Below are 19,988 nucleotides of genomic sequence, written 5' to 3'. Positions count from 1 at the left end.
TGGAATGGGAAAAGTGGATGGCATCCAGCTCTGAGTCTCTGGGAACCAACTCAAGCAACAGACCGGGGGAAAGCCGCCATCTTGTCAGGAGAATAAGATTCTCCCAAAGGCGATGCTCTGTGTGGACAGATGGTAACAGCTGGTAAACCCAGGGACCTGTGTTGCTTTGAGGCACATTCTAGCTGCTGGTGGCCCCCTCCAGACCTCCAGCTCTGACTGACCCAGAGGATGCTGTGTTGTGCTGACATGAGGGTTTCCCAAACAGGAGAAGATCATTATTTTGTCCCCCAAGGGGATTGTTGAGGGAGAGTGTGTCACCAGCAACCTTCTTCTCACAAGGGGTGTTGTGAGAGATGGCAGGTAGATTAGACACATGGGAACCGGGGAACATGAGGGGCAGCAGCAAAGCCCTGAGGGGAAGCCAGAAGCTGGGGGTCTCATCCTAGCTATCCCCCCACCACTGGTCTTCCTGAGGACCCTGAAGAGCCTCAGTTTCTCCACCTACAAAGTGAAAATTTGGGAGGATTCAGCACTCCCTAAGGCTCTTTTATGCTCAGTTATTCTAAGGTTCTGTGGTTTCAGGCAAGCAGCCAACAAACCTTTATTGAGTACCTATTATGTGCCAGGCACTAGGCATTATGCTCAAGATCATGGGGTCTGAAGCCAGGCTGCCTGGTGCAAATCATGGCTCTACCACTTCCCAGCTGGGTAACCTCGGGCAAGTCTCTTAACCACTCTGTGCCCCAGTTTCCTCATCTGAAAAATGGGGATAATAATGGCTCTACCATTTAAGGCTGTTCAGAGAATTAAATAGTTGGTATATGGAAAGAGCCTAGAACTGCATCTAGCCTGCAGTAACTGCTGGATGCATAATAACTGCTACTATATACATTGTACAATTTAATTCTCATGCTGATGCAATTCAACAAGTATGCACAGTGCTCTTGTTTGGGTCAGGCTCTGGGCAAGGAGAGGAGGCCACAGTAGTGAACAAACCTAGCCTAGGTCTACCCTTAGGGAGCTTACGGTCTAATGGTTGGGAGAAAGTGATTACCCACTTAACATCTAGTTCTTCCTAAGCTTTTTTACTGAAATCTAAATCCACCCATGGCCAAGAGACAGTCCTGGGTTCAAATCCCACCTCTGCCATCTCCCAGCTGTGTTGACTTGGAAAGTTATTTATCTTCTCTGTGTCCCAGTTCCCTCATCTGTAAAAGAGGGGTGTTTTTTTTTTAAGCAGGCCTGTTGCAATGATTAATTGAGATCGTGCACATAAAGACTTTGCACAGTGCCTGGCACATCATCAGTGCCTAGAAATAAGTGGCAACTCACCTGGCGTGGCCGCTTGCTTTAACCTGGGCTGACATCCGAGCCTCTCCTTGAGCTTCTTTTGTTTTTTTCCCAGCAAGACTTCCTTTCAGGGCTTCTCAAACTCTGCCACCAAAATTTACCTGTGGGCAGAGGAGAGCGAAAACGGGGCCCTGGGAAGTCAGGGGGCATCTCCAGAAGCCACCTTCCGTGAGCTGAAATGTCTCTGAAGACTGTCTCCCATTTATACTTAAAAATTCATGTGAATTCTGCTCTCTCCTCATTATATTCATGTTCATTTTAATATAAAAGAATGTGTCTTCCCTACTCATCTTCAAGCCAAATTGACACTCCAGAAAGAGGAGCCATTTTTCAATCTGTGGCTTCCTGCAGCCTGACACAGGGCTGGCTGCATCAACCCCCATATTAAGAAATAGCTCAGTGATTAGAACTCGCTGCCTACCTGCTGAGGGCCTGCGCTGGGGAAGGCCAAGAGGAGACAGGGAAGAAACAGACCTTGGCCCTGCCCTCTAAGGGGTACGTCCTAGATGGAATATGGCCAGAGAATGTATTCAAAATATGAATTCCCCTTAATGCATGAGCACCAGCCAATCAGAACGATAGCACTGGAGCAGGGTGGGGGTGGCCCTTGCTATGCCAAGCTTTAACCCTTTGGTTGCTGGACTCCAGGGAGATCTTGGGGACCCCCAGAAAGAGTATGGGGTCTTCAAGGAATGGAGAGGATACTCAGGAGGCCATTGGAAATGGTTATTTACCAACTGGTACTGGGAACTGTAATGAGGAACAGCGTCCATTTAGAACCACCCTACAGGTGGCCCGGATTTGGAGGCAAGGAGACACCAGGTGATGTACCAACCTCCCTGAGTCATTATTGGTATCAAGGCCCGGATGAGACCCTCAAAGCAAAGGACACAAAGAGACATTCTACCTTTGGAGCAATAATGTGAGAGAAGTAGTCACAGATGAGGGCAACCCCCAGGCCCTCAGTTTCTACTGTTTCTTCTTACTACTCCCTAGAGAATCAATTTCTCTCCAAGCGACTAGGCAGCTCTTTCCAGGGCTATTCCGTTGGCACAAGGGGACTCTAAGTTGGCAGACCTTGTCTACTGGGGATGACAGCTTCATGTTCCCCAATTCTTGATGCTCGAACAACAGATAATCTAAAGCATTATCGTATCCCGTGCAGATAAAAAGACTTAGCTACTGCACCTTACCCATTCGTTCCCCAAACTGCAGCTCCAGACCCATATATGTCCACTCAGCAACCACATTCCGACTCCCAATAAGCACTTCCAGCCCACCTCCTCTTCTCTAAGCCTATTCTCTCTGCTGCCTCTTATTTTAGCTCAAGATACCATCAACCTCGCCTTCATCCAAGCTAGAACCCTACCCAACTCCTCTGTCAATCACCTTTCATCTCCTGTTGTTCAGGACCCAGCTTAAATGTCACCTTGTCTTCAGAACAAGGAGGTTTAATCATTCTCTCTTTCTCTCTTCGCTCCTGAACCATTTCATATGTGTCTCTGGAAGAACCCTTACTATATTTTGCTATAATTGCATTTACATGTCAGTTTCTTCTGCTAATGGTGAGGAACTCAAGGGCAGGGATCTGCATCTCGTTCATTTTACCATCATCATGACTTATTGCTGAAGATTAAGCTCTAAGGGAATGAATTGCTTCCAAGGGAAAGTACATACATTCTGAATTCTACTGCACTTGCTGAAAGAGTAAGGTGAATTCTTTAGCTGAACGCTTCCCACCCAGAATGGAGCGGCAGAATTCTTCATTTCCCGAGAGACAGACCCTGCAAGAAGAGCTCAGCAGCTGGATTTCCTGGCCATAAATCCATTCTCCTCTCTCCCTGTTGACTCCACATTTTTTTAAAAATAGATATTTCCAGCCTAAAAGTGACAGTTACCTCTGAGGTTTATAAAGGATGTATTTTTCTTTCCCCTTCTCTTAGGGTTAAGCAACATCATCGGCATCATAGTTTATATATCAGCCAATGCTGGAGACCCCGGGCAGCGTGACTCCAAAAAGAGCTACTCCTATGGCTGGTCCTTTTATTTCGGAGCCTTCTCTTTCATCATCGCAGAAATTGTAGGAGTAGTCGCTGTGCACATCTATATAGAAAAACATCAGCAGTTACGTGCCAAATCCCACTCGGAGCTCCTGAAGAAATCTACCTTTGCTCGCCTTCCACCCTACAGGTATAGATTCCGGAGGCGGTCAAGTTCCCGCTCCACAGAGCCCAGATCCCGAGACCTGTCCCCCATCAGCAAAGGCTTCCACACCATCCCCTCCACTGACATCTCAATGTTCACCCTTTCCCGGGACCCCTCAAAGATCACCATGGGGACCCTCCTCAACTCCGACCGGGACCATGCTTTTCTACAGTTCCACAATTCCACGCCCAAAGAGTTCAAAGAGTCGTTGCATAATAATCCGGCCAACAGGCGCACCACGCCCGTCTGAACTGACTTCTGCCCTCTGCCCTCCACCCCAGCACAGCCCGGTGGGAAGCGGACAGAGGTGTTTCTGAGGTTGCATGGCATGGTCCTCGTGATGGTATTACTTTTTACAAAGACTGAAACCAAATGGACTCAGCCCTCTCCCACAGTTTGCCCCTCTCCCTCCAGGTCCTAACCCCTCTGTCCCTCCCCGACTTTTCAAGCCAATCCCATGACGTCTCTCTCTGTGTATCTGTGCCAGATGTTTTCCTTTCTTCCTTCTTTACTGGAAGGACCTCCACATTCTTCCCTCCTTGGAAGAGGACTTTACTCAAAGTCACGGGTGGTGGCTGGTGGGGGGGGGCGGGGGGGATCTCCGAATCCCCAGACTTGTGCATAGTTGTCCCCATTGTCCACTCCAAATCCTCAGGACACCAACGGCCCAGGTGGCCCTGAGGGAGGCATTCACCTTTCTGTGTTAGAAAAACATGCCCAGAAATCAAAGATGTCAGAGCCCTGAAGCAGCTACTGTAATAAGCACTCACGTATTAAAGGTTTTGCCTTGTCGTAACCCACAGAGCTGGGGTGCTTTGTTTCTTCTGGGTAATTCCTGCACAAATTTACAAATTCATTTGCCCTGCCCTCAAACTGCCTCATGTATGTGTTGGAAGCTGAGCTTTGCTCATCCACATTCTAGCCACTAGGAAGGATCCTCCTTTACCTCTGGAGGCCAGCAGGGTGCTCCTACCAATGTCAGAGTCTGTGTGTCTCTCACCTAAATCCCGGGAAGCTACTGGGGGCAAGCATGTGTTCAAAAATCTGGCTCTGGCACCCAGTAGCTCTAGGACCTTGGGAAAACCCACCCGACCTTCAAACCTCAGTCTCCTCGTCTGTAAAATGGAGCACGGTACAGTATTCTCCTCCACAGAGTTGTGAGACTTAAATAAAACTTCATGTGTAAAATGATTAGCACATTGCAAATAATCAATATGTATATTTTTTAATTTTTGGATGAATTCTGGGTAGAGTGAGCATTATCTGAGTTTGGGCTGCCATAACAAATACTATAGATCAGGGTGGCTTAAACAATAGATATTTATTTCTCACAGTTCTGGAGGCTGGGAAGTTTAAGATCAGGGTGCCAGCAGATTTGGTTCTCGGTGAGGGCTCTCTTCCTGGCTTGCAGACAGCTGCCTTCTCACTGTGTCCTCACTTGGCAGAGCCACTAACTCCATCACGAGGGCCCCACCCTCATGACCTCATCTAACCTAATTACCTCCCAAAGGCCCCATCTCCAAATATCACCACATCAAGGGTTAGGGCTTCGATAAGTGAATTTGGATGGTGGGGAGGGACCCCATTCAGTCCACAGCAAGCATGACTGCAGGAAGATAGAAGCCAAATGGGAGCTATTCTTTTTTGGGGGGAAGGGTGTACTTTGCACAGGCTCTGAGAGGCACAGGGGCAGGGGGGTAGAAAGTGGAAGGACATTTGAATAGTTTGAAAAATTGATATCAGAAAGCATGAGAAGGGCTTCCCTGGTGGCACAGTGTTAAGAATCTGCCTGCCAATGCAAGGGACACGGGTTCGTGCCCTGGCCTGGGAAGATCCCACATTCTGCAGAGCAACTAAGCCCATGTACCACAACTACTGAGCCTGAGTTCTAGAGCCCACAAGCCACAACTACTGAGCCCACGTGTCACAACTACTGAAGCCCGTGTGCCTAGAGCCCGTGCTCCGCAACAAGAGAAGCCATGACAATGAGAAGCCCACGCACCGCAACAAAGAGTAGCCCCTGCTCGTTGCAACTAGGGAAAGCCCGTGCAGAGCAACGAAGACCCAACACAGCCAAAAATGAATGAATGAATGAATAAATAAATAAATAAATAAAAGCATGAGAAATGGATGTCACCTCTGCCCACAGTGACTCCTGGGGTGCTTGTGGTGCACGCCAGCTCGTCACACCTCCAAGGAGCTTCCCACTTCTGGGGTTCAGTCATTCAAGGGGGCAGAGTTATGGTCATAGGAGCTCATGCTTACCTGACACTGTTGGTACCTGGTTGTGTTCTACAACCTTACACATATTGTACCATTTAATCCTCTAGAAATATCCCCATTTTACCAAGGAGGAAACTGAGGCCAGAGAGGGTATGTGATTGCCCACACTTCATCCCTGCTACAACCTTGAAGTCCTGGGAAGCCAGTCAGATGCCTGCACTCACATCCTCGGGTGAATTTTATTGTAAAGCCGCAGACTAGTAACAATTTGTTTTGTTTGACACTTGAGAGTCATTGTATGCAAATTACACCCATACATCAAATTACCTCATTGAATCCTTAAGACAACCCCACATGTAGTAGAAATTATTATCCGTATTTTGGCAGGTGAGGAAATAGAGGCTCAAGAAGAGTATCTTAGGGGCTGGTGAACAGAGCCAGCGTTTAGAGGCAAGCCTCTGCTTCCTAATTTGACTGATTTCCTCCCTCTGCCAGCATTTCCCAAATCTCAGTCATCTGAGTTCAACCGTTGCGAAGTGTTTCACATCCACATACCACATTAACCATTATTTATTTGATGTTTCTCTTTAAATTGACTCATTTTTTACTTCAATAAATACATCTCGAAAGTGAACTTTATATCACTACTGTAAAAAAGAAAACTGGAACTGCTTGCCGTAAGCAAATGGTAACTGGGAAAATAAATACAGTAAAAACAACACAATCACACCCTACTCTAGCTGCTGCCTGTTCTGAGCCGAAGGCCAGCTGCCTGCTCTTTGTAAAAAGGATATAACCAAAACGTTAGAAAGATTAGTTAAGATACGCTGGCACCAAAGATGCTTGCTTTGGCTTAATCAGGAGAACCAGAAAGGGGAAAACCTTCGCACTAATACTTCTCTCTAATATTGCATCTGTGTGTCACATCAAGTTATCTCACCCCACACTTTGGGAAAAGTGGCTCCAGGCACCCTTGGAGAGGGAAGGATCTGGGAGATGGAGTAAATAGGTGATGAATACTCTGAAGGGGAAGAAGGAGTAACCTGCAGCCCTGGGAACTACGAGTTTGTCAAAAACAAGGCATCTGGGGAGTTGATCGGGGATGGGGAGAAAGGTCCCAGGGGCTTAACTAGCTGGGTGTCTGCTCTGGAGACCCAGTACGAAGCCTTCTGCAAAGGCCAGAGAGCAGGAGGAGGAAAGCAGGCACCTGACACCTGGAAGGACCCCCACACCTCTAGGTCTGCTCCCTGCAAGGTTTTGGTGCATGGGCCGTCAGAGTGCCTTTGCTTGAAGACTGATCAGCTGGACCCAGCTAGCTGACATCAAATAAATATTCCTATCAACACTCCTGGTTCACAGCCAGGACCCCGGGCAGTCCTGGTCATCCAAACCCCTGTGAAGAGTATCCACATTCACTAGGCTCCCCCTGTGTGTGCCAAGCAATGTGCCAGGAACTTCTCTTATTTTGTCTCATTAATCCTAAAATTCGAGGTAGGTACTATTGTTAACCCATTGGATAGATGTTGAAACTTGCAAAGAGAAAGCAAAGCAGGTCCTCCAACCTAATTCCAAAGCCTACGCAATAGCCACTCACTAATCATCTCTGGTCACACTTCTCAAATCTCTTGCTCCCTCGCTGAGTTCCCAACCTCCTTCTCCCCACAATGCAGCTCCCTTTCCCAGCCCACTCATTTCTGGATCAGCAGCATCCTACGGCCAATCTCAAGACCAGAACCTTGGGGTTTCTCTTTTATACTTCTCTATTCTGCGGCCCCGAGAGCTGATCTTTAGCCAAGTTCTTCTCTACCTTTCAAGAGGGCATAACATTCAAGCAAGCAAACTCTGCAGCTGCACTGCCCAGATTTGAATCCCAACTTTGCATTTATCAGCCATGAGAACTTTCACAAGATAATCTCCCTGTGCCTCAACTTCCCCAGCTGTAAAATGGACACAAAAATAGTCCTCACTCCATAGGTTTGTGGTGAGGATTCAATGAGCTTATTTTCATAAAGCATTTGGAACTGTACTTGAAACACTATAATCACCATATAAATGTTAGCTATTATTATTTAATACTGTTCACAGATTTATGTTTTTCCTCCTGGGCCCTTTCCCTCTTGTTTTCCAGATTGTGTTGACACTCTTCTGCTCTAATCAAGCCAGTGTCCACATACTTATTCCCAATTCTCTAACTTTGTCAATGAGTATTATCCCTGCCTGCAATGTTTTCCCTTGTCCTCTCCAAATTCTTGTCCATTCTTCAAGGCCAAGATTAAGCCTCATCCCTTCCACGAAGTCTGCAGTGATTTCTCGGGCCACATAATCTCTCACTTCGTGGCATTCATTCATTCACTCACTCACTCATTCATTCATTCATCTAGCACTTATTACTGAGTACCTACTATGTGTCAGAAACAACCATAATCCCCACAGATATGACCACTGCCCTCACGGAACTCCCAGTCCAGTACTAAACAAGTACTAAAGTCCTAAACAAGTAAACACACACATCAACATCATTTACAACTGCGATCTGTGTCATAAAGGGAAGGTAGAGAGTAAAAAGTACACAGGCATGTAAACAGAGGGCTCTAATTTTGATGGAGAGTCAAGGAACAGGAGTTGGCATTTACAGTTATACCTAAAGGTAGAGCTAACATTATCCAAATACAAGAGGGACACATGGAGGGAGAAAAAACCCAAGCGTGTGCAAAGGCCCTGAGACTGGAAAGACCCCTCCTCCAAAAAAGTCAGTAAAGCTGGAGCACATACAGGAAGAGTAGCATCAGATGAGACTAAAAGAAAAGCTGGATCCAGAGGATGTCAAATTACAGGCATGTTAAAGGTCTTGAATTTTGATCCTAAGTACATTCAGAAGCCATTTAAGAGTTTTAATGAGGGATACAGAAATTTTATATGATAGGTACCCAGTGAAATACTAGTTTCATAAATATTATCTTTAGAAGTACTTCTTTAAGAGCTTGTACATTGCCTGCTTTATCCAGTCTCTGGTAGGTGGACATGATCATGAATTGGACATGACCTTGCCCCCAGGCACAGCTGATTAGATCATAGGTTGCACCTCATCTAAGGCTAGCCAACCCATTCATAGCGTGGCCAGTGGCCTGGGACTTGCGACTTGACTTAAAGGGGTAAACTGAGAAAAGAAAAAGGTAAACTGAGACAATCAGATGATCTCTGCTGGGAACTTTAACTAAGAGACACAGAAATCGGTTGCTAGTTGGCTAGGGGGAGCAAAACAGAAAAGATATAAGGAAGCCTTGGGACTAGGGCAGCAACAATAGGCCAAATGCAAGTTGAAGTTATTAAAAAAAAAAACAAAACTGTTTGGTCATGAGAAGACAACCCTGCAAAGCCCTCCCATTATACTTAAATAAAATCCAAATTTTTGCCCTGGTCTCCAAGGTCTTGCATTATAAAGATTATACTAACGGGAATTCCCTGGCAGTCCGGTGGTTAGGACTCTGCGCTTTCACTGCCGAGGGCGTGGGTTCAATCCCTGATCAGGGAACTGAGATCCCGTATGCCATGTGGCTAGGCCAAAAAATTAAATTAAAAATAAAAATCATACTAACCTATCCATCTTTATTCCATGCCACCTTTATCTCGTGGCCTACACTTCAGTCACATGTCCTCCCTTTTCAGTTCCTTGATCCAGCCAAACATATTTCTGCCTCAGGGCCTTTACACCTGCTGTTCCCACTGCCTGAATTCTCTTCTCTTTATGTGGCTGTCCCCTTCTCATTCTTCAGGTCTGAGCTGACAAGTCACCTCTTCATTTACCAACTCTCAAAAGCAAATCCCCTGTTATTCTTTAGTATAGTCCGTACTTATTCTCTTGATAGCTTGGAAGGGTGTAATATTTTATCTTTTGCTTGTTTACTTACTAGGAGATAAGTTCTGTGAGAGCGGTGTACTTGACTGTCTCGTTCTAGCTACTTATCTGGTAAGTGCTCAGCTATCCAAAGGAAGGAAAGAGAGAAGGAGAATGCATTAAGTACTATTTAGGGGAAAACAAATATCACAAAGAGAGGAAGAGAGTGGCTTCCTTGGGTTCTAATAGCTTCCCTATCCCATTTCCTCCAGGCCCAGCTGTACTGCAGGTGCAGTCCTCAGATCTCTGGGAGACTTTTTCCGAATTCCTTCAACAATCTCCCCTTGCCTTGAGCAAGCCTGAGTGAGTCTCTGTTCCTAGTTACCAAATGAACATTGACTAGAACCTCTGAAGCTTCCAGAACTGGGGAACACCCAGCCATATGGGAGCAGCTGAGAGTCCCTCTTAGGGACAGCAGGACAGCTGGACCAGAATGGTATTTAGTCAGGATGTTTATAGAAGGGAGATCAGAACCTCAAAGCCAGTTCAGTTCAGAAAGAATCAAGACTGGGAAAGAATCAGGCACCAGAAACCAGGTGGCAGTGCCTGAGGGCTAGTAAGTCATCAGCCTAAAATGAAAGCTACCATAAAGGCGACGGCAAGGCCAAGTCACTAGGCTGAAGGCAAGCAACTCCTGGAGTTTAGATTACATTTGTGGAACGCTGATTCCCTCTTTGTAAATATAAAAAAAACCCAAAGAAACAAAAAACAGTTTTAAGATGGTGGTCTGGACTTCATGGGTCCTTCTTTCCCGCTTTAAGTAAGAACCTTTTGTCTGAAAGTAACACCCAATTCTAACTTAACTAGATTGTATTTATCAGGTCAATTAAGCTATCATAACAAACCCCCAAATTTCTGGGGCTTAACCAAATAAACCTTTATTTCTTGCTCACACAGAGCCCAGTGTAGGTGTTTCTGGCTGAGTAACACTCCTGGATGGCTCTGCTCCAAGCTGTAACTCAGGGAACCAAGCTGCTTCTATCTTGTAGTTCTGCCATCTTGTGGCTTCAGGGCGGTCCTGATATCACCCACCTTGGTAGATGGGGGGAGGAGGACAGGTGAGGGGTGGTGATGAGGAAGTGAAGGATCACGCACCTAAACTTAATTACCTTGACCCAGAAGTAACCCATTCATTCCATTAGTCAGAGCAGTCACGTGGTTCCATCTAGATTCCAGGGGAGGTGACGCTGAAAACATCATCCATGGCTGAAGAGTTGTTTCCTAGTAATATCTCTACATAATATAAGATATTCATTGATATTTGGCAAGTGACTAGTCATCTCTGCCATTCACTTTAAGCATGAAAAAATGTTTCCTCTGTAAAAAGAAATCTCAAGATAAAGGGGCTCACAGGTTAGTTAATTCAGCAGCTCAAAGATAAATCCAAGGACCCAAAGCCTTTCCATCCTTCCACGCTTCCATCCTCGGGCCAGTATCCATCATACCAAGATAAAACATCCCATCATGTCCAGACGCAACATCCAGCACAAAAGCTGCCTCTTTCCTGTGTGTCTTTTTTTTTTTTTAATTTATTTTCTTGCCTGCGTTGGGTCTTAGTTGCGGCACGCAGGATCTTCGTTGAGGCGTGCAGGATCTTTTTTGTTGTGGTGTGGGGGCTCTTCATTGTGGTGCTCAGGCTTCTCTCTAGTTGTGGTGTGTGGATTTTCTCTCTCTAGTTGTGGCGCCCGGCTCCAGGGCACATGGGCTCTGTAGTTGTGGTTCGTAGGCTCCAGAGCACGTGGGCTCTGTAGTTTGCAGCACGCGGGCTCTCTCATTGAGCCACGCAAGCTCAGTAGTTGTGGCGCACGTGGGCTTAGTTGCCCCGTGGCACGTGGGATCTTAGTTCCCCGACCAGGGATCAAACCCGCATCCCCTGCATTGGAAGGCGGATTCTTTACCCCTGGACCACCGAGGAAGTCCCTCTTGAGTGTATTTAAGAGGGAAGAAACCTCTCTTAGAAGTTACTCCATTAGATTTTTCCGCTTATTCTCTTTAGCCAGAATTAGGCTCCATGTCTACCACTAAGCCAGTCACCAATAAGGGGAATAAAATTACCATGAGGGACCCAGACCAGTGGTTCTCAGCCCTGGATGCACATTGGCACCATCTGGAGGAGGTTTTTTAAAATATCAATGTCCAGGTGCCCCAGCAGAGATTCTTACTTAATTCGTCAGAAGGGAGTCTGAGCTTCACAAGTCACCAATGACAGTTTAAGGAACAAAGTCCATTCACATTATTGTTTAGCTCGATCCATAGGTTGTTGATAAAAATCGGGAACTTCGAGTGATAAAGCAAATGGGACAAAGAGATAGCAACTGGGGAATCTGGATAAAGGGTACGGGAAGGAGCTCTTTCTTCATTCTTGACATTTTTTCTATAGGCTTGACGTTATATCAAAAAAGTTACCAGAAAGGGGGGGACAGGATGGGAACTTACATATAAAAGCCAGGATCTGGGGCTTCTCTTGAAAATCAGAAAATCTGGGGAAACAGGGTCTATATTCCTGCAGAAGATAAAAAGTTGATCCGATAGTAGCGCCCAGACCTCTCGACAAGTACATCCAGGGCAAGGGCCTCGGCACCAGTGTCGTTAGCTGGAGCTCAGGTGAGTCTTAAAATCAGGCTTGGGAATCGCTCTCTGGAATTCTTTCCATTTCTATTCATCTTCTTCTATCCTGTTCCATCCTCTTCCAACCTCTAAGTATAGCCTGGATTATTTTTTGCCAAACACAGCACCTTGCAGTTGCCCACACTGAAGTTCGTCCTTGGCAACTGCGCTGCCCACTCACGCAGCCTGGTGAGCTCTTCCTGCGATGTATCGCCAGCGGCTTGGCATTTCACTCCCTGGCATAGCTAAGTGTCATGGGCACATGCAGCGCTCTCACCAGTTACTCCTCCAGATCAGTCAGGCAAATGTCAACGAAGACCAGGCCCGGCACTGACACCCTGCTGCTTTCAATTAATTAATTAACTAACTCATAACAACCCAACCAAGTCTCCAGTGGCAAGCAAAAGAAGCTAACTTTGGTTACCAGAGGAATTTCGTGTAAGTCAGAGCTTCTCAACAGCGGTGCGATTGACATTGGGGGTTGGATAACTCTTTGCTGTGGAGCTGTCCTGTGCGTGGTAGGATGTTTAGCAGCAGCCCTGGCTTCTACCCACCAGATGCCAGTAGCACAACTGCCCTGCCCCCCCACGTTGTGACAACCAAAAATGTCTCCAGACATTGCCAGAGGTTTGGAGTGGGGGAAGGAGGGATTAAAAGCCACTCTCAATGGAAAGCTGAAGAACTAAGCCTTAGAAAAGATGGCAATCTTGAAACCTAGCATGACCAAGCCTTTCTGTGTCCCCCGTTCCTTGTTTGCAGGGAACAGACTCCAGTCTCCAAGACCTTCACCGAGTTCCAAAGGGCAGATTCGAATCGCTGCTAATCAGGGAAGGGAGGGGATGCGGAGACAAGGGAGGAACAGTCAAGAAACAATAGTGCAGCCTTGGGGCAGGTCCTGGTTCCACCTCAAGGGATACACATAACAATATCTTTGAGGTCTTTACAGAACTAAAGCCCCCAACAAATGGAAGATGTTAGCATTCTTCATTCCAGACAAGACCACCTGAGGCCAGATTAAAGGAGTGCAGGCCCCCCCCACACCCTAATCCTTATCAGCAACCCCTCCCTTGAACCATTGCTATAAAACTCCTCACCAGATCCTCCTGGGTTGGGACACACAGTTTTTCAGGGCACAAGCCTGCTGTGTTCCCCTTTGCCTGGCAAAGAAATAAAGCTATTCTTTTCTACTTCACCCAAAGCTCTGTCTCTAAGATTCGATTCAGCACCAGTGCACAGAGGCTGAGTTTTTGGCATTAGTCTGAGACGTTGTAAGGTTCTAGACAGCAAGGACTAATAGATGGCTGAGTTTGAATCCTGGCTCCACCACTTTTATTTGTGTGACTTTGGACAAGTTACTTAATCTCTCCATGCCTCAGTTTCCTCATCTGTAAAGGGAGATAATCAGGATAAATTGGGTTATAAGGTGGAAACAAATAACTCCCAAATATCAGTGGCTTAAAATACACGCTCTGTGTCCAATGTGGTCAGCTAGGATTTCACTCATGTTGCCCACTTTTGGGGACCCAACCTGGTAGAGGGCCCCCCATCTGGACATTGCTGGTCAACATGACAAGGAGAAAAGAAAGAGGCAATAAACTGGCTCGTAAACATTTCTACCTGGAAATGATAGAAATCATTCCTGCTCATAATTCATTGATCAAAACAAGTCACGTGGCTATACTGAATTTAAAGGGGATGGCAAAGTGAAAACCTGTCACGTGCCCAGAGAAAGGAGAAGAGGAAACATTGATAAACAGCACTAATGCTGGACACTGACCTTGTAAATTTATTGGGAAGAGTAAACAAATTAATACATACAAAGTTCTCAGAACAGTGTCTGGCATCTATTAACTACTCAATAAATATTGGCTTATTATTACTGATTAATTCAGCCAGTGTTTATTGAGCACGGTGATGGTCAGTTTTATGTGAATATTGAAACCGAGCCCCTGTGGGGCTCCCGGGCATAGAAGGCCTTTTTCGTCTTCCCTTTCTTGTAGGCAAGATTCCAGCCTCCATGACCTTCCCTGAGTTCCAAAGGGCGATTCCAACAGTTGCTAATCAAGGGAGAAGCGGCCAAGAAACCACCTGAGGCAAGATTAAAGGGACCAGAGAAGCCCACCATAATTAGGAGACAACCACCTGAGACCCTGCACACACCCTAATCTTGTCAGCAAACCCACCCTTGAACCACTGTTATAAAACCCTTCATCAAAGCCTCTGGGGTTGGGACACACAGTTTTTCAAGGCAGGAGGCTGCTGTGGTCCCCTTTGCCTGGCAACGTAATAAAACTATCCTTTTCTACTTCACCCAAAACTCTGTCTCCGAGATTCGATTCAGCACTGTTGCACAGAGATCTGAGTTTCAGTAACAATATCCTAGTAGTCCCATCAAACACTCATCTAGGTATTGCTGTGAAGGAATTTTGCAGATGTGATTAACATCTATAGTAGATGTTAAATAAAAGGAATTGTTCTCAACAATCCGGGTGACCTGATGCAATCGGTTGAAGGGCCTTAAGAGTAGAATGGTTCTGCTTCCCTAAAGAAGAAGAAATTCTGGGGAATTCCCTGGCGGTCCAGTGGTTAGGACTCAGCGCTTTCACTGCCGGGGCCCAGGTTCACGGAGTTCAGTCCCTGATTGGGGAACTAAGATCCCACAAGCCACATGGCGTGGCCAAAAAAAAAAGAAGAAGAAGAAATTCTGCCTGTGGGCAGTAGCACCACTTCCTGCCCAAGAGTTTCGAAGCTGCCCTTCCTAACAGCGTGTGCTACAGAGCTTAGATTTGCCCAGCCTGCCCCACAATCACATAAACCAATTCCTTGCCATCTCTTTACAGCCTTCCCCTCAATATCTTCCCACTCCCGCCTCTCCTCCTCTTCTACCACCTTGTTAAAAGACATTAGTGTTAGGTTTTATTCCCCACTTCTGTGATGACTCATTTCTGGTCTCTGACCCCTTTGTCCTGACTCCCCAGCCTCCCTGGTGGAAGTTTCCGGGTTTGTCCTCATCGCCCTGGTTCTTTCTGTCTCCTGCTACCACTTACCTCCTTAGAGGTCTAGCAGCTTCTTCCCCTGTGTTGGGTGTCTTGAAGGCTAAAGAGCACAAATTTTGAACCACATGATGTTGGGGCCCAGGGCAGGCTGTCCCCGCAAAGAGGCCTCAATCGTATATTGATTATTTTTGAATTAAAGTTAAGAAACAGCTGATGTAAGAAGGACAGTTTGACCCTCCTCTGTGTCTCTCTGGAAGCAGAAAATAAATTTCCCATGTGATACACACTACTATATATAAAACAGATAACCAACAAGGACCTACTGTATAGCTCAGGGAACTATACTCAATATTTTGTAATAACCTAAAAGGGAAAAGAATCTGAAAAAAAAATGGATATATATGTATGTATAGCTGAATCACTTTGCTGTACATCTGAAACTAACACAACATTGCAAATCAACTATACTTCAATAAAAATAAAGAAAGAAAAGCTTTTTTAAAAAAAGAAAGAAGAGAGCAGAGAATCCCCAAGTCAAAGCAAAGCAATCAGTCATTAAATTTCCCAAGTGAAAATTCACTCCCTGCATCTGGAGATAAAAGGACACCCTTATCGTCAGAGAAAGGGAATTGGGGCGAGAAAACTGTCTAAACAAACATTGTTACCTCTTTAATTTGCTACCCCAAGCTCAAACTCTGTTTTGACTCTTCACTAATTAAGAACCCAAAGCCTAATTTTCTTTGTCCTGTCAATTCCTCATACATTTATCATTTCTTTGTCTACAAAGTATAAAAGCTACTTGCTTTGGCCACTTCTTAGGTCCCATTTCTACCAGGCCTCTTTAATTTGTGCACATAAATTAAAACTTGTTTCTTTTTCTCCTGTTCATCTTTGTGTCCATTTTATTAGTCCAGCCACAAGAACTCAAGAAGGGGAGAGGGATAAATTCCACACCCCCCCCACCCCCCCTACAATGACCATGACCGCCTTGCCAGGTGGGGTTCTGTCTGCTGCCCTGGCCCCGCCTTCCCTATCTTTAAAGCAGACCCAGTTCAAGTTCAGGCTCTGTGACTTTAGGCAAGTTGCTTTCTATGCTTCAGTTTACTCAGCTGCTGAAGGGGATCAGGATATACCATCTCGAAATATGCCACTTTGGCATAAGGATTATTTTGAGCTGAAGGCAATCAAGAAACCGCAGATGCAGGGAAAGCTCTTTATCCTCCCCCTTCCCGCCTAAAGGCAAGGCATAAATTTCCCTTTGAAGGTAAGGGGGAGGAAAGGGAAATTCCCTTCCCCCTCCTCCATCCTGTACCAGGAAGAGGAACCAACTCTTGTCACTGGTGATGGCACCAACTTGAATTTGCATAAAGAAACTGAACTGAAATAACCCTTATCTTTCATTGCTCCCCCCCATACATTTACCTTCCCACGATCTACTGCCCCTAGAAGCCCAAACCTTTTTCCTTTGTCTTGTCGCCTCTCTACAAATGTATTGCACTTTGTTAAAATGGTATATAAGACCGACCCACCTCTTTGAGTTTTTACTTCCTTTCTGCGAGATTCCCTTGTACACGTAAAAAAAATAAAATATGAACATCAGATAAAATTTGTATGTCTTGTAGGGGAGCCAAATTTGCCACCCCAAAATGTGTCTCTTCAGCATGAGGATTAATGATTGATTGTTAGTTTTTTGGGTTTTTTGCTGCACCACGCAGCTTGTGGGATCTTAGTTCCCCAACCAGGGATTGAGCTAAGGCCCTCAACAGTGAAAGCTCGGAGTCCTAACCACTGGATTGCAGAGGAATTCCCTAGGTTGATTATTTGTAAGAAACAGAAGACTCAGGAAGAAACTTTGACCTCCCCCTTAGCTGCCTAAAGAATGTAGATAGAGGACCTGTTCTAGGAAGGGAGCTATCACCATAGATAAGTATAGTAAGACCTTAGGTGTGTAGACAGGGAGGAACATAACAGCATCTGATAAAATTCATCTGTGTCCCACTGCCTCTGTCTGGACCAGCAAACATTTATTTACCAAACTTTTGCTTCTCCATCTCCATGTGAATTGCCTTCCTTACCTTTGAAGGCCCAGATCCCTACCCCTAACATCCTCTTCTGTCTTAAACTGAAGATTGTATTTAAGGTGAGGGTTTCAGTCATTTTAGTAAATTACTCAGTTTTCCTGGGTCTCTCCCTTTGTTTGGTTTTCTCCTATTAATCTGTCTCATGTCAGTTTAATTCTTAGACCAGCCAGAAGAACCTAGAAGGGGAGAGAAAAATGTATTCCTCCTTGACAGCCTCTTCTTCTGTTACCTGTATTTTGTTGGCTTAATTTGCATAGCCCCATCCACTCAATCGAATAGGGTAGAGGAAAAGTTTTTTCCTCCCCTATACTACAAAATGCTAATCACAATAGAATCCACCTTACTGGGTACAGTAAGGACTAAACGAGGCAAATGCTTGTGTAGCACTTAACACATGACCAGCTCGTAGTCAGTGCTTAATAAGTGAGAACTTGTTAAATAATTACCAATACTACTGTTGATGAAAAATCAATCAGTCAATCTAGAAAGAAATAGAACATTGTATTCCGGCCAAACTGAGGATCCAAGCTCAGTCATGTAACTTTTTGGACAAAGGGATTGCTGTACATTAAATGATGTATCATTGACGGTTTACGCAATCTAGATCTACACGTATAATACAAAGCAAGTAGTGGGTCTTGGGTCATCATGGCCCCTTACAAGGTCAAGAAAGGTTATCTCCTAAGGAGTTGTGACCCTTGATGAAATTAAGAAGGAATGTGATCTCCTTAGGAGGTCTGGTTAATGCAGATGCACAATACACACCAAACAGGAGGGAGGAAGCCCAAATGGGCAAAGAAACATTTTATGTTTAAATTTTTCTCACCTTGCCATAAAACATGAATTTTATTTCATCATCAGCCCTCCGCACCTCCATCCCCAGCCCTGGTATCTCTGCCTCTTAAGGTCCCAGGACAATTTTGAGAAGGGAAAACAGCCGGGTCACAGAAACTTAACCAATTTTATTAACCACGAGGAAGCTGGTATCGACAAAAGATTAATCAGTGGATCTAAGAAAGAAATGGAAAATTTTATTCACGCCAAATTGAGGATTATAACCTGGGAAGAGCATCTTAGAAATCTCCAAGAACTGTTCTGCCCATTGAAAGTCAAGGCACAGTTATGTAAGTTTTTTGAGACAAAATGCTGTACATTAAATGACATATTATTGACAGTTTACACAATCCAGATGTAAGCATCATTACGGCTCCTTATAAAATCCACAAGGACTGTTATCTTTTAAGACTTGTCTTGTTGGTGCTATGAGAATGTGGCTCCTTAGGGTTGAGCAGGTGTTTCTGCCGATGGGGGAGGTTTGCTCAGTGCATAACGTATGTACACAACACACAGTAGGGGGCGAGAGGAGGCCAAAGGGCAGAGAAAACTTCTCATGTTTAAATTTTTCTTGTCTTGCCATAAAATATGAATTTTATTTCACACTGGCAATCTCCACTCCAAATACCTCTCAAGAAGGGGAACTTCTACAACCTAAATCTGATCATCTTTTCTTCAAACCTACCCTCTCCCATCACGTAACGAGACACTTCCTTTTATTTTTTTTTTATTTTTAGTTTTTTTTATTTTTCGGCCACACCGCGCGGCTTGTGGGATCTTGTTCCGCAACCAGGGAGTGAACTCGGGTCTACGGCAGTGAAAGCCTGAGTCTTAACCGCTGGACCACCAGGGAATTCCCAAGACACTTCCTTTTAGCAGGGAGCCCCAGGGACCTGGCTTCTATTTCCCAAGTCTGAGCCACCCTCGGGCACCCCGTGGTCAATGTGTCCATATTGCCATCCCAGCTGTAGGAGATTCACAAGAAGTCTTGTGCTTTGAAGTGTCCCAGCTTACCTACATTTTACATATCAAGAGGGAAGAGGAGGGCTTCCCTGGTGGCGCAGTGGTTGAGAGTCTGCCTGCTGATGCAGGGGACACGGGTTCGTGCCCTGGTCCGGGAAGATCCCACGTGCCGCGGAGCGGCTGCGCCCGTGAGCCATGGCCACTGAGCCTGCGCGTCCGGAGCTTGTACTCCGCAACGGGAGAGGCCACAACAGGGAGAGGACCGCGTACCGCAAAAAAAAAAAAAAAAAAAAAAAAAAAAAAAAAAGAGGGAAGAGGAAATCATTATTGGTAAGAAAGAAAGATAGGGGAAATAGCAGAGGGGGGATATCCTAAAGCAATTAGTTGGGACAACAGAAGGAACAAAAGGAAAGACATTATGCAAATGGAGGCCATTCCATTCCCTCAGAAGATAATGTCCCCTTTGAACACAAAGGAAGGCTTTTAAAGCAGCCCAGTTCATTCCAATTCTGTTCAAATATTAAGCTTCCTAATGATTAATATTAGGCCTGTGTAGCGTCAGGGCTCCGATACTTTAACACTTTCATATTCCACAGTAATGATGTTAGTATTCACTCTATTAGATTTTAAATATTTCACAAAATTGGGCAGGAGTCAGTACAGTCATCAATCTTATATTTCTACAAAATAACTCAAAACTGGCATGAGCCCATACCTCTCTTCCTTTTTTGTAGGTTTCCCCTATATAGTCTTTTGAGGGCTACTAAATGGGGGGGAGGGGATCTTCGATAGGAATCCATTCTCTGATTTCAGTTACTTTAGGAGGAGAAAGCA

General features: G+C 45.4%; 1 protein-coding gene across 1 annotated transcript in view; it reads left to right on the top strand.

The window, feature by feature from the left end:
* The window catches only part of CACNG3 (calcium voltage-gated channel auxiliary subunit gamma 3), a gene marked incomplete at both ends in the record, with an annotated part of 82,490 nt that extends 78,685 nt beyond the window's left edge, over positions 1-3,805 (top strand). Inside the window, one exon of the mRNA XM_082857123.1 lies at positions 3,294-3,805. Within this exon, the coding sequence (XP_082713249.1) occupies positions 3,294-3,805 (512 nt within the window). The remainder of the gene's footprint in view (positions 1-3,293) is intronic.
* Positions 3,806-19,988: the final 16,183 nt, after the last annotated feature.

This window comes from Leucopleurus acutus, assembly GCF_964270905.1.
Source record: "Leucopleurus acutus genome assembly, chromosome: 16".
Taxonomy (NCBI): domain Eukaryota; kingdom Metazoa; phylum Chordata; class Mammalia; order Artiodactyla; family Delphinidae; genus Leucopleurus; species Leucopleurus acutus.
This window is presented reverse-complemented; position numbering and strand designations above follow the sequence as displayed.